Source organism: Sphaerodactylus townsendi, linkage group LG02 (assembly GCF_021028975.2).
Source record: "Sphaerodactylus townsendi isolate TG3544 linkage group LG02, MPM_Stown_v2.3, whole genome shotgun sequence".
NCBI lineage: Eukaryota > Metazoa > Chordata > Lepidosauria > Squamata > Sphaerodactylidae > Sphaerodactylus > Sphaerodactylus townsendi.
This window is the reverse complement of record NC_059426.1, coordinates 53,867,457-53,883,243: the sequence shown is the minus strand read 5'-3', so window position 1 is coordinate 53,883,243 and position 15,787 is coordinate 53,867,457. Positions and strand designations below refer to the sequence as shown.

General features: G+C 38.7%; 1 protein-coding gene across 2 annotated transcripts in view; it reads right to left on the bottom strand.

Moving 5' to 3' along the window:
- Window positions 1–15,787, bottom strand: part of DPP10 (dipeptidyl peptidase like 10) — a 709,371-nt gene that overhangs the window by 46,746 nt on the left and 646,838 nt on the right. For both annotated transcript variants that reach the window (XM_048483325.1, XM_048483324.1), the window contains exons 8-13: window positions 13,363–13,483; window positions 12,081–12,235; window positions 10,724–10,821; window positions 7,813–7,936; window positions 3,719–3,757; window positions 1,572–1,679 (exon numbers count right to left, since the gene is read on the bottom strand). In XM_048483325.1, coding sequence (XP_048339282.1) covers window positions 1,572–1,679; window positions 3,719–3,757; window positions 7,813–7,936; window positions 10,724–10,821; window positions 12,081–12,235; window positions 13,363–13,483 — 645 coding nt within the window. The remainder of the gene's footprint in view (window positions 1–1,571; window positions 1,680–3,718; window positions 3,758–7,812; window positions 7,937–10,723; window positions 10,822–12,080; window positions 12,236–13,362; window positions 13,484–15,787) is intronic.

The window sequence follows — 15,787 nt, the reverse complement described above, 5'->3', positions numbered from 1 at the left end:
CCTTGTGTGGGAGAGGAGGCAAATGCGTTGGTGTGGCCCTCTGCCATTTCCTCTGCAGATTCACCTCCTCCCATCTGAATTGGGCTGCCCAGCTGCAATCCTACACTCATTTAAAAGAAAGTCCTAATGAATTAAAAGACTTACAATGCAATCCTAAACAAGGTTAAACCATTCAAAGTCCATTAGCAATGGATTCACATTGCTAAAGACAACACTGCTGCTCAGAGTAATGATGCTTACAATTGGACAGTCTTAAAGGGTGAGACAGAAGAGTCTTTAGGTCCATATAATGAATGTTCACTCTCTGTAATGTCCTGAAAATATTCAAAACAATTCCATTGACTGGCTTCTTTGCAAACACACAATCATGAACCATCATAGTAATCTTTTAATAATCCAGTTTCCAAACTACAGAGTGGAGTAATTATTTATGGCAGTCCCAAGTTGAAGTAAGGCACAAGAACAGTATTTGAGCATTTCATGCTGATCAAAAGAATGCTGGAGAAGCGACTGTGCTCTGTCCTGCTCTTTGCAGCAAGCTGTTGTTGAGTTGCCTCCCCATGGGGAAGGTGAGAGTAGTTGGTTTGCCTCATGAAGGTCTCAATGGAAACTTTTTTTAGCTCCCTCAAATTGGTTGAGGAGAATTCCTTTCTTATATGCTCCACAGTGTCCTGGGAAGTGTTTGTGTTCTCTATTGTTTGGTTAGGCCTTGTCTGGTTTTGGCAGGAAGAACATGAGTTGCTACTGTATAGGTTGAGATAACTGACAAGCACCTTGAGCTAACTAAGGATGGGGGGTCCTTCCCAAGTTAGACTATAATCAGATCAAGTGGCCTTGTGGGCTAGGGAGGTCATGCCCTTGGTGGCTAAGTAGTATCATTCAACTGAAACCTTTGTTGCTGGAGTGGCCCATGGATAATGACGTTTAACAACTGTTGGTATGGTTTTATGTCTGGATAAACAGGGAACCAGTGTGGTATAGTGATTAAGAGTGGCAAACTCTAATTTGGAAAACAGAGGGTAGTTTCATGGCACTTTCCCCCACCCTCAGAATTTGGAGTTTTACATGCTTATCAGTGTTTTTCATAATGATATGCTAATATTTCAACAAAAGTGTTCAACATTCTCAACTAGAAATACCCATTTTTAAATCTACACACTGAAATTATGCTATTATACATAATTTCATGAGATTATGGTACAGCAGGTTGGATCCAGACTTCCATGAACATTAGGAGTTTGGAGAGGTAGGCCTTTCACATCTTCCTCTTTCTCCAGTGGAGTTGAGGTACCCTCCAGATTCATATGTCACTTGACACAAGGCAACTGCAGTGTGGGAAGGCAGGGTAAAAATCAGCCTTTGAACAATTCATGGAGCGTGCTTTACCTGCACAGCAAGTTTTCATTTTCTGCAGCCCACTGAATCTCATGGCATATTATTCAGGAGGGTCCCACTTTCTAAGAAGCAGTTAATTTATAGAGAGCAGATGGGAATCTTGTGCAATCTCCTTCAGTTCACATGGACCTGCTACAGTTACACTCATGATTGTAAACTTGAAAAAAAAACCTTACCTGAACATTAAACATGGCAATATGATGGAATTCTCCACGGCCACCTTGTTTAACAGGAACTGTCATAAAGAATTCACTGCCGTTTTTGGAGAAAACTGGCTCCTCATTCTACAACAATGAAACAGAACATCACACTGAACATTCCTGTTAAACCCGAGTTATGTAACCTAGCATTGCTACAGCTGTGACATGTAAAAATGAACAAAAATAAGCAACATTTAGCGGGGAAAGTGGGAAAAATTATTTATATTATTTTATTAATATTATATTTAATAATGTCCATAACAGAATTCTACCATAAGCCTCCAAACAGCTGCAAAACAAAATTTTTCAAAGAGTGTTAAGTGAGATTTACTTTTAAGTAACTAGAATTAGATTTTTCTGTAAGTATTTAAAAATCGTTTGTACCATTTTCACCTTTCATTAAGACTGGAGATACCCAAAACAGTGTATATGTTGAGCCAACTGAAGTAAATTTCAGTCTCAACCATGATGACATTGGTTGCATTTTGCTGGAAGCTCTGCAGCTAGAAATTCCAACTTCATATCTTATTTCACTTCTAAACTCCTTTTAAATCTGATTTTAATTTAGTTCCAGAGTTTATGGAGAATGTTAGTTTGTACTAAATTGCCAATTACAACGTAATTCTGTTCAACCTAACAATAGCTACAACAAAACTGATTCTACCACACTACCATTATTTTTTAGTATCTCAAGAACTAGCTGCTTATGAATGTAATAACTGCAAAGTAAAAGCTGACTGAATTGTCAGTTCTTTTGCAGAATTAATTGTGGGTTTTCTTGTTTTAATTGCACACAAGTATTTTGCACTACTTCAATTGGCCAATACAGTTTGGAATAGAAAATTTTAACACCAAAAGACTGGATCTGGGATTCCTTTAATCTTAGATAATCTTGATCCTTACTTTTGCAAAAGCATAGCAAAATATCTTTTAAAGATTATAGATGCAACTTTAGATAGATACTAAGCCCGTGGTGGTGAATCTTTGGCACTCCAGATGTTATGGACTACAATTCCCATCAGCCCCTTCCAGCATGGCCAATTGGCCATGCTAGCAGGGGCTGATGGGAATTGTAGTCCATAACATCTGGAGTGCCAAAGGTTCGCCACCACTGTACTAAGCATTAGATTGCTAGCATCATAACAACAATAATGTTGGTTATATTAACTATTTGCTACTGGTATACAGTGTCTACCTCTGCCAGTAACCTATAGGTTCACAGTCATCCAAAGTCAAATAACCTGTGGGTGACTCATAGAAAGATGTTGTAATTTTATTATCGATTGCCAGGTGGTATAACAATTGAAGGCTGTGGCAACCTATTAGAGTCAGATCAATTATTCACCCATTTCCTTGTCCCCTATCCATTATTCTGTATTTGACGCCACCCCAACAAACTCTGTGTTTTATAGTAAAATTTTAATACTGTATGTTATTATGATTCTTAGGTTCTGTTGATAAGTCTTCAGTCTGGTCTGTAAAGAAGTATATACGAATGGCACTTTTGATGAGTTCATTTGGACTACACTATTGATAAGACTTTGAATGTTTGATGTATTTATCTGTCTTTTATGGACAATTGTTTTATTGTAACTTGGAATGTCAATAAAGGCTTGTCTACTTCTAAAAAGATTGGATCCTATGAACCATGAGATGCTGTTGCTTTTGCCTTCTGCCAGCAGTACTTTTTGTGATCCCCCCCACCCCCCAAAAAGATGTTAGGAATCAGGAAAGCCCTGTTGACTGAGACATATGGATGTGATGTGAAGATTAGGAATCAAAAGAAATGTTATCATCCAACCTCCTCTGCCAACTGACTTTCAGTTGGTACAAAAAATAATACAATGATAAAAGGGACACAGGGGTGCTTTTGCCTGGTTCCCTCTACTTAATGCTGCCCTTCCCCACACAGCAGCATTTCATTCATGAAGCTCCACTCACATAAGCATTACCTTTCAGTGATCACAATGGTCTGTTCAAAAAAGCAGAAAGCAGTGGAGCTCTACATCTGCCCAGCCTTTTTCTCATGGTTCCCAGGATCAAAATGTGGGGTTTTAGTTATGACCCACAAGGACTTGCAGAGGGCATACAATTTGAATGATGAACAGATTAAAAATAGGTACCTGTTTTGAAAGCCATACTTCAGATGTGAAATCATATTTCTAAAAAGAAAAGCATTTCAGTTATGAAGTGCATACAAATGTACTCCTCACACAAAATCACAGAATTCCACTCTTTCTGTTACTGAACACAAACACAAACATTATGTATTGCAACTCCTAGTACACAGACCTGTTACTAATTATCATATATAAATCAGCTTTACAAAGCAGTATTTTGACCTCAAAAATGACAAATGTTTAGGTGATTTAGTGCTGTTTGGCAAACAGCCAGAATTAGCACTAAATGCAACAACTGATTTGATCATGGTTTTTAATTGTTAGCTTTTTAGTGTTAGCACAGTAAAGGCAACCAAACACTGGAGAATGTACCCTTAATTACAGAATTTTCAACTTTGTAATGCAGTGCACTGCCATATGTATCTATCAAAATGTGGTGAATCGTTAGAGCAATCTGTGGATTGGCAGAAAATCCTGCTGCTGCTCTATTTGTTTAAGAACATATTATAAAAATAATTTGTAAATGAAATGAAATGAGACACTTAAAGATTTGTTTTGTGAGAATTTAAGATAAATGGTGTAAGACAGTGAAACTGCAGATCTAGGCTTGTTGTTCTAAATCTTAGCCTGACTCTCAGAGCTTACCTTAAATATGCTATATAGATGTATGTGGTAACATGAACCAGCATCACCTCACACTGCTACTGTCTGTTTTGCCCAGGTAGCGAATCCTATCGGACACTGCACTGACCCCTAACATGACTCCTATTTCTGATGTTATCACTCAACGTTTTTCTTTATACTGTATCTCTGAATAGTACCAGCTTCAATGAAGATTATTTTGAAGTTCCAGCTTAGGGAGAAATTGCTTACTGAACAATGTCCTGATACATGGGTAATTGACATGGGAGATTAATAATTTACTCTTAACTTGGTTCTTTAAAAGGTACAATTTATTATGAAGAAAAAAGTTGGTGTATTTGAATTTATATTATTGGGAAAATCTGTTTTAGTAGCATGAACAAATGAATTAATTCTGAAGTTACCACCTAAGCTTCAAATCTCTCTCTGATGCAACTAGATAAACAGCAAAATGCCCAGGGAGAGGTGGAGGAACGTGCATAAGAAGACAACCAGCTGCTACTCAGAATATCCTAGTGATGTGCCAATGCGACTCAAAAATATGTTGGCAGAGTACCATAGCGCCATTATCAAGTGCCATTGCAGCAATGCCACAGCCCTGATAGAGACTACTCAGAAGTATTACCAGCTGCCAGATGCTTCAGACTCCCTCCCAAGGAGAAGATGGTGACTGATGTATGGTGGCTTCACAAATGGTGGCTTCAGTGGCCCTGAAGCTGCCTATCACCTCACTTCCTCCTTGCTGTTCCCTAACCCTATTCCCAGTGTAACATTTTAAAATGCTGTCTGTCTGTTTCTCTAAATTGAGAGGTAGGTTGTAGAAAAAAGGAGGGTGAAAACAGGGATAAAAGAATAAGGTGATTGGCTGATACTGGAGAGTGGCTGTGGAATATTCTGTGCACAACTGAGAGTGAGCGTATGTACAAAACTTGAAAGAGAGACAGCAGTCTGTGCTGGAGATTGACAGGGAGTCAGTCTGAACTAAACTGAATCAGAGAGTGTACCAAACTTGAGATAAAATATTATGTGCTGAGCAGAGAGAGAGAGAGAGACAGAGAGACAGAGACACACAGAGAGAGAGTATTCTGTACTGAAGGCTGAGTCAGTCAAAATAATAAACATTATTTTGCACCTATTATTTTTATTTGTAAAGAAATAAGAGTGGTCATCACACACATATACCCAAAGTGACCTAGCATGCAGTTGCACCCTTAGCTGCGGGTTTTGGCACAGCCCAGGGACCTTGTGCACAGCCCAGGAACAGAAGCTGGTGCACTTTCCCATGACCATTCCAAGGTAAACATATTCCTTTCTCAGGCAGAATCCATTAACCAATCCAACTATGCTTGGCATGCAGACCCATCCCTGGCAACGGACAGACTGGCACAGACCCTCCCTCCAGTGGGCACACCCCTGGGCATTTGAATGTATAACAAGATATTAGCCCCCCTTCAATCACTCAAAGTAATATACAAGCATGAGAAAACAATAAACTTTACTGGAACACTTGAACGCAAACTAATTTTCAGAAGGAAGCAAGCCGGGAAGGGGGGGGAGGGTCCCAAGGCAGCAATGGCCGTGTGGTCACCCCTGTCGGAATGCCAGCAACCATTACCTGTGGACCCCTTCAGTTAGTGGTGTTTCAAGATGGTCTGAAAGCCTGTGGTCCTGGCTAACTGGGACAGATAACTCCTTATGTCCATGAGGTTCACAGCCCAGTCACCATACATCAGGCCCATAGCAGCTATTGTAGAGGTCAGGTCTTTTCATATATCGTTCTACTTGAGAAAAGTCCAGGAGTGTTTTGAACAAATTTTGTATTAGGAATTATTTTCCAACCATGTTTTCCAGCTGCGTAATATCTATTTGATTCTCTATAAATTCATGCAGTTTGTACATGCTCAGTATGCACTGTTATTCACTATGTTTTAAGCTCATTTTTAAATGACATATGTTCACCCTTGTATTTATTTGTTTTCTGAAGAAGTACAGGTAAAATATGTTGGGATAGTACCGTGGTGGCGAACCTATGACACTCCATGTTCATGGACTACAATTCCCATCAGCCCCTGACAGCATGGCCAATTTGTGCAATGGGAAAAATGGTGCAATGGGAATTGTAGTCCATGAACATCTGGAGTGCCATAGGTTTGCTACCACTGGGATAGTATAATGGAATAACATTATTATTTTTCCCATTGCACCATTGTTTGTTGTTCTTAGGCCCACAACAGCTGGCAGTTGTCTACAAATGCGGTGCTGTACATCCCACATGACTGACCACCTCCCTCTCCATCCACTGCTGGATGATCACCACCTGATTCAGTTGTACCTCCACATTGTATAGAACTGCTGTGGGATGGAACGGGGGGAAGGTTGAGCATGAAACTGCTGCCCATGCTGCTTCAGGATATGGCAGCCTGGGTGATAGGTAGAAATGGGGCCATCTACTAGCCTGCCCATGGGGCAATGGTCAGTCTGTGAAAGGCTCCCATCCCTAATATGGCACCTGCAAAAGGGAACATGAACAATTGGTGTAGAAGGATGGGGTGGGTCAGTCAGGTCTCTTCATGTGGTAGTGACCTCAGACCTAGATAGTGAGACTTAGGCATTTTGCTGTTTTGATCTGACAATCTCCATTTCAGTTTTGCTTCTATCTTGCGTGAACTGGATTTGCAACTTTTAACTATTGCACTGTTTTCTGTTTACACCAAATATTGGCAATAAATGCAAACAGTCTGTTATTTATATATTACTGAATCAATATTATACATGTACTTTGAACACTTAAATATTATATAATTTACCTATAAAATACATTGCATTGATCTATAAAACTAACACAGAAAAGCAGAACACTGACCGGGGAAAGGGAGAAGGAGAAAGGAAGGAAGACAAACAGGAAGAAAAGCAAGAAAGAAGGAAGAAAAGAAAAAGGGGACAATTATTCCTAATTTCTGAAAACTCTGAAAGTTACAAAAAAGGCCCTATCGCTAGCATTTCCAGATGCAAGACTGGCCTGTGGATAATTCTTTCTTTTTTTTGCTGTTTGCTGAATGGGCAGAGTATTCTACAGAGTATTCTGCTTGCTGAATGGGCAGAGTATTCTACAGAAGATTCACATTAATGTTTTCTCACTGTTTAAGAGGTGAGTTTTGACCTGGCTTGCCTAGAAATCATTCTAGCCCAGAACTTGTGAATGCACTGCCCCTCCCTCTTGCCGTATACTACTATGTGATCATCCAGCACAATTTTTGAAATAGCATAATAGCTGAGCACCTGTGTGTACTCATATTGATTTTCACCAAGAAGTGATTTTCAACAACTGCTGTTGGGGGGGAGGGGGGGAAGCTAGATGGATTGGATCTAAAATACAACACCAAACCACACTTTCAGTAGATAGAGAAATAATGATTAATGTGTTCCTGGAAAACTTGAAGAAAGAAATTGCATACCATACTACAAGCACCAGTTGTTGTCTCACACACTGTAAGGATGGATAGGTTCTGAGGTCTATTCAACCACCGCACAACTGTCTTAGTATTGCTGATCCACTTCACCATCATAATGTAATATTCTCTGTGAAACAGATGCATTAAAACACAATAGATATATTATTCCCTGGTAAGCTGTGAAATCACCTCCCCCAAACTGCAGGAAAGAATTTTTTCCCCCACTATTCTATGATGCATTATATTGGTAATTGTCAAAATTCTGAAGCCACATTCATCAGGCAAAACTGATGAAGAAATGTTATTTCATTACTATATTCAAAATAAACATGAGAATTGTTCCTTGTGTTGACATTATTATCTTGCTATGCTTCACCAGGCTAAGAAAAACAAAGCCAGAAACAACTAGAAAAACACAAGTGTTTTCAGAGCCATGGGGATGCCGGAGAGAATTTAAAATGATACAGGTATTTTGCAATACCTGCAAGAAGAGAAGCAGATAGATGAAGCAGCTGATTCCATAGGACCAGCACACCACACACACACACACACACACACACACACCACTCAGATATGTTTGTCTGCATCTTATATTAGTAGACAAATAGCCTATCTTCTACCATGTTTAACTAAATATGGGTATCCCAAAAAGATATTTTATCAGTGGCACAAACATTGCCTTTTTTCATCAACCGGTTAGACTGTCATGCAAAAATTGTTAGTGAAAAGCCATACCACAAGCTGTCATGACTAAGATGTCTGCCATACATAGGTCAGTGTACTGTTCATGGCAATTGACAGGTAGTTTTCACCTATCACAATCCAGCTCAGAAGGTTCCAAATGAGATTTAAATTCTTCTAGGAACTACAGGTGCAGCTTTGGAGTGAATGAATGTGGAAAAACCTTAACCAGCCTTAATAGCACATTTTAGGATTCCATGCAACTCTGATCTCATTTTAACATTGCATTAGCAACTGATATATTAGACAGTAACTCCAAGTGATGAAAGGTGTGCAACTATTAACTAAAATATTTTTACTTTCATATCTACTGTAACTAACTAATCTATAGGGATGTTTTTCAATTGTACACATATGCATATCTGTGCTATAGACACAGAGATTTCATTCAGGAATAGTACATTTGAATTTTCTCTACCTACCGGTATGAGGCACTTTGAAATATGTTTCTACCCATCCCATCAGACCTGTAGCTTCTACCTTGTTAACAACAACCTTTAAAAAACCCTTTAATAGGACAATCGGTTGAAACAACCATATTTTTTTACTATTTTTCTTTTAATTTGGTGACTCAAACAGATGACAGCTGCTTTTCTAAGCATTTAAAATTAGACTTTTTACAAAATTTTCCTTCCCCATTTATGGATTTTGGAATTTGAGAAAAATATCTTACTGCTACAATATGCTTAACGATGTCAACAGGCACAGTAAACTGAACCAAGAAAAGGTTTCTTTCATTTGTAGCCAGGAAACATAGCTATATTTCATAATCTAAATTAACCTTGAAAACAGCTTAAAGTCACATTACAGTCATCTTGATCTCTTTAGAGTACAGAATGATTTAGTATCATTCTCAAAATATAGCTTTGAGATAAGTCATTAATGCCATCATTTTAGAAATAGAGACTTGAGGCTGAAAGGGATGCACTCAAGACCACTTACTGCATTGATGACTGAACTAGGTTTTCCACCTTGAGCTTCTTCAAGTCCAAAACTCTAGCAGCTTGTGGTTAGTCTTAATGTCAAATTTGGAAGCTGTCTCGAACATCCAGATTGGTCAGGGACCCTGGAAGATTTTTTTTTTTTTGCCTTCCTCTGGGCGTAGAGCAGGGGTCAACTGGATGGGGTGGGGAGGTAGTTGTGAATTTCCTGTGTTGCGCAGGAGGCTGGACTAGATGACTTTCCATACTTCTATTTTTTTGCTAACTAACAACCAATGGCCAAATGATTTAACTGTTCTGATTTTTACCTCTGAAGATATATGAAAGTATCTTCTTGCTTCTCTTTTCCTTTTAGTTAAGATTGTAACAACCCAATATACAATGCCATGAGGAAACTAAGGTATTGTATGTTGCCAGTTTTCTGGCATATAACTTTCCTAATCAGAATGCTACTGCTGTCTTTCCTTGCCCCCTTGTTTTGCTTTGCAGAGCTGACACTAGGTCATCCAAACCCCAGCAGCACAGAGCAAGAACAATGACAGAAATACTAACTTGCACTATTGCAAGTTGTGGATGTTTTGAAAGGTGAATGCAGCAATCGAAACACAGTAGGGGTGTGTGTGTAAATAAGAGTGTGAAAGAAAGTATGAGCATGTGCAGTATTTTTCCAATCTATTTTTGTTTTATACTGCCATAGAGCTTTAATTTATTGCAACCAGGACATTATGATTTCATAATTAAAATTAAATTTGATTTTTCTAGGAGTATACATGCTTCTTCAAGCTCCTGTGATTTGACAGCAAAGTGGATTTTTTAAAAAATCATCTTCAACTCAAAAAGACTACAGCATATGCATGAAATATTGTGCACACCTGAACAGATCACAGATTTCAGAATGAAGGTTGGTTCATTTAAATGTGCAACCTTCTTGCCATATGAATATCCCCAGAAGAAATATGTATCATGCATATTTTTTCCCTGAAATGATTAGAGGTGACCTATTTCAACCTATTGTTGTGGTCTTATTTCCTAATACATACATAGATAAGTCATTTTAAATGAATATCTATGTTGAAATTCACAAAGCAAAATTAAACTATTTACATTGACATCTGGAATCCTGAAACAAAGGTGGTTGTGGTATTGCATAATGAATTATAATTTCAGACTTAAAAGGTACAACCAACCCCCTCCCCCCCAAAAAACACCCCATCATGATCCAGATCACTTACCTTGATTTAAAACTGTCAGGTGGCATTAGTTCTAATGTATGTGTTGGTCCATATAGATTTACTACATATAGCTTTACTGTTGGATTCATTTGACCTGCCTTTGACAAAAAGAAAATATTATGTTTCACATGAAAAGACAACTATGCAGATCAATCTCTGAAGGACATATAGTTATCCATTATGAATCTTCATTGGTTTCTTATGCCATAACCCACATTATTGGCTGAGGAAATGAGTAATATCTTCATTTCTGTCTACTGCAAGTTCTTAACATGAAAGACTTAATATACAAAACCTACAAAAATCACTCTGTCCATAAAATTTCCTTTAAAAAGCTTAATGCTGTAAATAGAATATAAAATCTGCACCTCTTCTCCCACAGAATACTGATTGATACTACTTCTAAGCTCAACTGATTCTCCATGATTTATAAGCCACATAACCTCATGACTTCCAGCTCAAGAATAGTTGGTTGGCACTGATCTTGGAATCCTTTTACTAATGATGAGGATTACAAAAAATATTTTTCCAGACAGTTTTTTGTGTTAGGGGAAGATAAAACATGCCTTAAACTCATTTGTGAGATGAGGGACAATTACATCCTAAAACTCATCCAGGAGGGGAAGGAGACAATATTTGGTAACATATGGGCTGGAAATAGAACATGCCTGGGCTCATGTTCTGCTGTTTGGCTCAGCTGTCAAAGAAGCCAAGGTGAATGTTGCTGATTTTCCATATTGGTGCCATAAATCCTTGTCTAAACTTTTGAAAAGATTGTCCCAGAGGATGTTTCAAGTGAAATTTTGAGCCCACCCAGTTCCCTGGCCTTGTCCCCACCCTCAGTGTGCTGCCAGCCTCAGTACTACTCAGCTTAAAGAAAGGTTTCTAGTTTTATATGGGGAGATATAGTGGGGGGAGGGCAAAGTTCGGTGGGGGCTAGGCGTGGGGGATGCCATTTTGTAAAGGTATACCACTGAACCTAGCTAAGGGATCTCAATGCCCTACAGGCTAAACATCAGTTAAACAGCTTTTTTCCCCCTCTGCTCTTCCACCTTCTGTTCTCTTTCCAAAGATTCCTGATGGCTCTGATTGGTCATTGTTGGCATTCTCTTCAAACCACCAAGGTACAAAGTAGAATGGCAAATATGAAAAGGGCACAAATTTGGCTCTGTCACACTGCCCCACAACCTCTACATAACAATTTGGGAAAATCAGATTTCTTGCTACTAATTGCTGCAGAAGTGATGCCATATAATATAATAAATATGATATGATATGATATAATATAATATAATATAATATAAACTCGTTCACCAATCTTATAAATAGTGAAAAAATGTATTTAATGATTCCTTACCTTTGGATAGGGGTACTGCTTTCCTTTCGGATACAGACTCCCAGTAAACCGAGGAATACCCATATTTGGTACTAATGTGTCATTTATCATTAGAAAGGCGAGTCTCTCTCCATCAGGTGACCACCAATGAGTAATGTGAGAATGAAGCAGCTCCTCTGGGGAAAAAAATGTTCTTAAAACCCATGAAATTAGAATTTTCCATATATAATTCAGATGCATTTCTTCAGAACTTTCACAGCCAGTCTGGGGATGTTTGAAATCCTGTTGAAGGTCATTTTGTACAGATGTTTGCTTCTTATAGTAAAGTGAATATAGTAGTAAAAATAAAGCGAAAGCACCAACAAACAACTTTGTTTCATTTAACCTCAGAGCCATAAGAATGGCAGAAGAACTGAAAGTTGACCTAACCCAGTACTTTTATATAATCAAGTATCAATATTTAAAAACTAAAAATATTTTTGGTCATTATTTGTAAGTGATAGTGACATCAGCTTTCTGGGCATGACTATTTCTCTTTTCATATGCAGAGAATATGAGGTGAGAAATGACATGGAAGAATGGATTGTGTTCCCCCATATGAATCTGGATTTGTTAGTTATAAGGAACAGAGACACTCATCATTGTCCCCACAGACATAGATCACTGGCAGTATTAAAGTCTTTATGATTTTGTACCTCAGTAATTTTTATGTCCAGAACAGTCGTTATATATAAAAGTCAATAAACGTTAATAGTGTTGGTATTTTTGTAAGATGGAAGTTTTTATGTATAATTGCTCATGAATTACTACAAATTGGATGGAATCATTTAGGCCCCATTTCCAAATGTTATGGGTTAGATCCAAAGTTTCTGTTCTGATAACGACAGAATTTTCTGATGATGCAAAGAGCTTTCCTGGAAGAAAATACCTTTCCCACAGGTCCCTTATATCGGCAAAAGGCTTCTTACATTGGACAAAAGATTTACCATTAGTGCAACAGAAACTTTTGATACAAACCTATGGATGCATTTGTTTTAATTTCCCCTCCCAATCCAGTTGTCTGCTCTTGAAATAAAGGAAATAAACATGGTTTCAATGTATAAATGATTGCTTCAGTAAACTTACTTAGTGCTATGTACAGTCACGTCTTTCTTATGAATGCAGAGAATTTTGCAAGGAAAAAGCATAAAAACATAAAAGAATCATGAGATGCATTGTTCTGGAATAAATAGGTTTCTCTTGGAGATTTTATACAAGGTAATATTCTCTGTGTTCATAATGGAGCTGTTTCTCTGCAACTTACCTTCGTATAACCAATCCGCAATGCCATTAAAAATAATTCCTTCTTTTCCAGAGGATGTCAGCCTCAATGAACTGCTCTTTACATCAGGCTGGTAGTAGATGTTATTTTCAAATATATAAATCTAAATTAGGTAAGAGGGATAAAGGTTTGGGCAAATATCAATGTATGTTTTCATGTCACTGACAGTAATACTGTTCCTGCAATTTAACAATAGCCTACAGGGTCCATTTTTGCAGCTTTTCACCCAGCATTTCCATGCCGGTCCTGATTTCTATTTGTGATGTGCATTTTGGTTTTTGCATTAAATGGGAAATGATAATGTCAGAACGTCTGCATGAACTCATGAAACTGCCTTATACAGAATCAGACTGTGGGTTCACCAAAGTCTATTCAGACTGGCAGAGGCTCTCCAGAGTCCTAGGCAGAGGTCTTTCACGTTATATGATCTGATCCTATTACCGGTAACTGAAAACACCAGGGATTTAAACTGGGATCTTCTGCATACCAAGCACAGGCTCTGCTACTAAGCCATGACCCCTCACATGAGGAACGCATAGTTGCTAGGCTAATTCCTGCAAACACTTTCACAGTTGCAACAGAATTTCTCCATAGAACAAATGCTACAGTTTGTGAGGATACCCCACTGTTAGACAAAATTGCAGCAGCCCACTTTCGAGGGACAAAGCAAAAGAATCTTCTGCATGCAGGGGGACTGGGGGACAGTGCTATATAGTTGCATTTTTCTAGAGTCCAGAAAATGCACTGCCAGTTGCACTAGATCTTGCATTTTTAAATGTCTGTGCTGCTCTGTGAGCAGAAGACATTTCATTCTGGCCTTAGGATTAGTCGTGAATTTATATATCTCCCACTCAATTTTTTTTCTTCCATGTTGCATTCTATGCACTCTAAGATCCAATTCCATGAAATTATGCACACAGCAACTGCTCTGAAGTCTGTAACAACAGTGCCACAGCTACAAATCTGGGTCCCAGGTATATTATTATGCCCTTGGGGGAACTGGTTGCAAGGAAATGGGCATATACTGAACATCATTAAAATAGCTGCATAGCAGTAAAACAATTTTATTGATTGATTGATGCACAAAAACAGAAATCTGATTGCAGATCAGATTAAAGGAGTTGGGAAATTTCTTCTTATTTTAAAGTTCCTATGCTTTTGAAAGGTGCCCTGGCAGACAGCAAAATCCAATGTATGGCAGCACCTTCAAACAGCCTTGATAAAATAAACAAATGAAATCTATCACAACAGAGCATATCAGGAGAACTATTCCTGAATAATTCAGCATTACATCATCCTAGGGCAGTGTTTCCCAACCTTTTCGACGTTGCGGTACCCTTGACCTCACTTTTCATATCTCAGGGTACCCTTGAAGTTCATTTGATTTTTTTGGCATTTTTTAGGTTTTTTTCTTTTTTTGGCCTGTAGGTGGGGGGAGTGGCAAGCAGGGGGAGAGGAGGGAGAGCAGCACTGACAGCCGCATTGTTTGTTTGCCTAAATTTGGCATGGATTTGGAGGGATTTAAAGGGAGAGCTCCCTTTAAATCTACCCCCCCCATCCACACCGAATTTAGGCAAATAAAACAATGCTGTTTTTCAATGTTGTTTAAAGGAAGTCTATGAGGTTTCCAAACGTCCCCCCCAACCCTTCAAAATCCATTTTATTCCGGTGGGGCGGGGAAGGCGGTAGCATTGTCAGGGTACCCCTGAGATGTGCTCATGGTACCCCAGGGTACCACGGAACCCTGGTTGGGAATCACTGTCCTATGGGCTTGGTGCCATCAGTGGTTTCCAAAACAGCTCTTGGATTGTGCTTTTCCAATCCCAAATCAATGGAAGTCAGCTGGATCACATCCTAGGCGTCTAAACAAATTACATTTGGTAAGATACACAGAAAAAAAGCTGTCTATCAGAGGAACTTACAGATCAAATAAGACTGAAATAGTGAGTGGTTGCAGAATAAAGATACAGGAATTACACATAAACAAGAAACAATGGTAGATTCTGCACAGCACAAATACAATGCCTTTATGACTCTATACAAGATCCATTTGGGGATTCTGTGTTCACACAGCACAAGTGTTGCCTGTCAAAATTGATCTTTTTTCCCCACCTGCTGCCCAGAGAACTTGTCCATTTCAAAGTGGCACTTGCCATTTTGTGTGCTGCAGCAGATTCTCCATGAAGTTTCCCCATGGAGGTTTCCTCTTCTTGCAGTTCATCAATTTGCTATTTCACGATAAAAAGTAGAAATGTTTTGTGTTGCCTTATGCCCCCATGCATGTGCTCCCCCCCCTTTTTTTGAGGGGGATGTCAGCAAAGCAGCAACACAAACATCTCCCTAAAAACAAAAAAAAAACACATGCTGGGCTAAACAAACTTTATTCATCTACTTTTGTCAGCAAAAT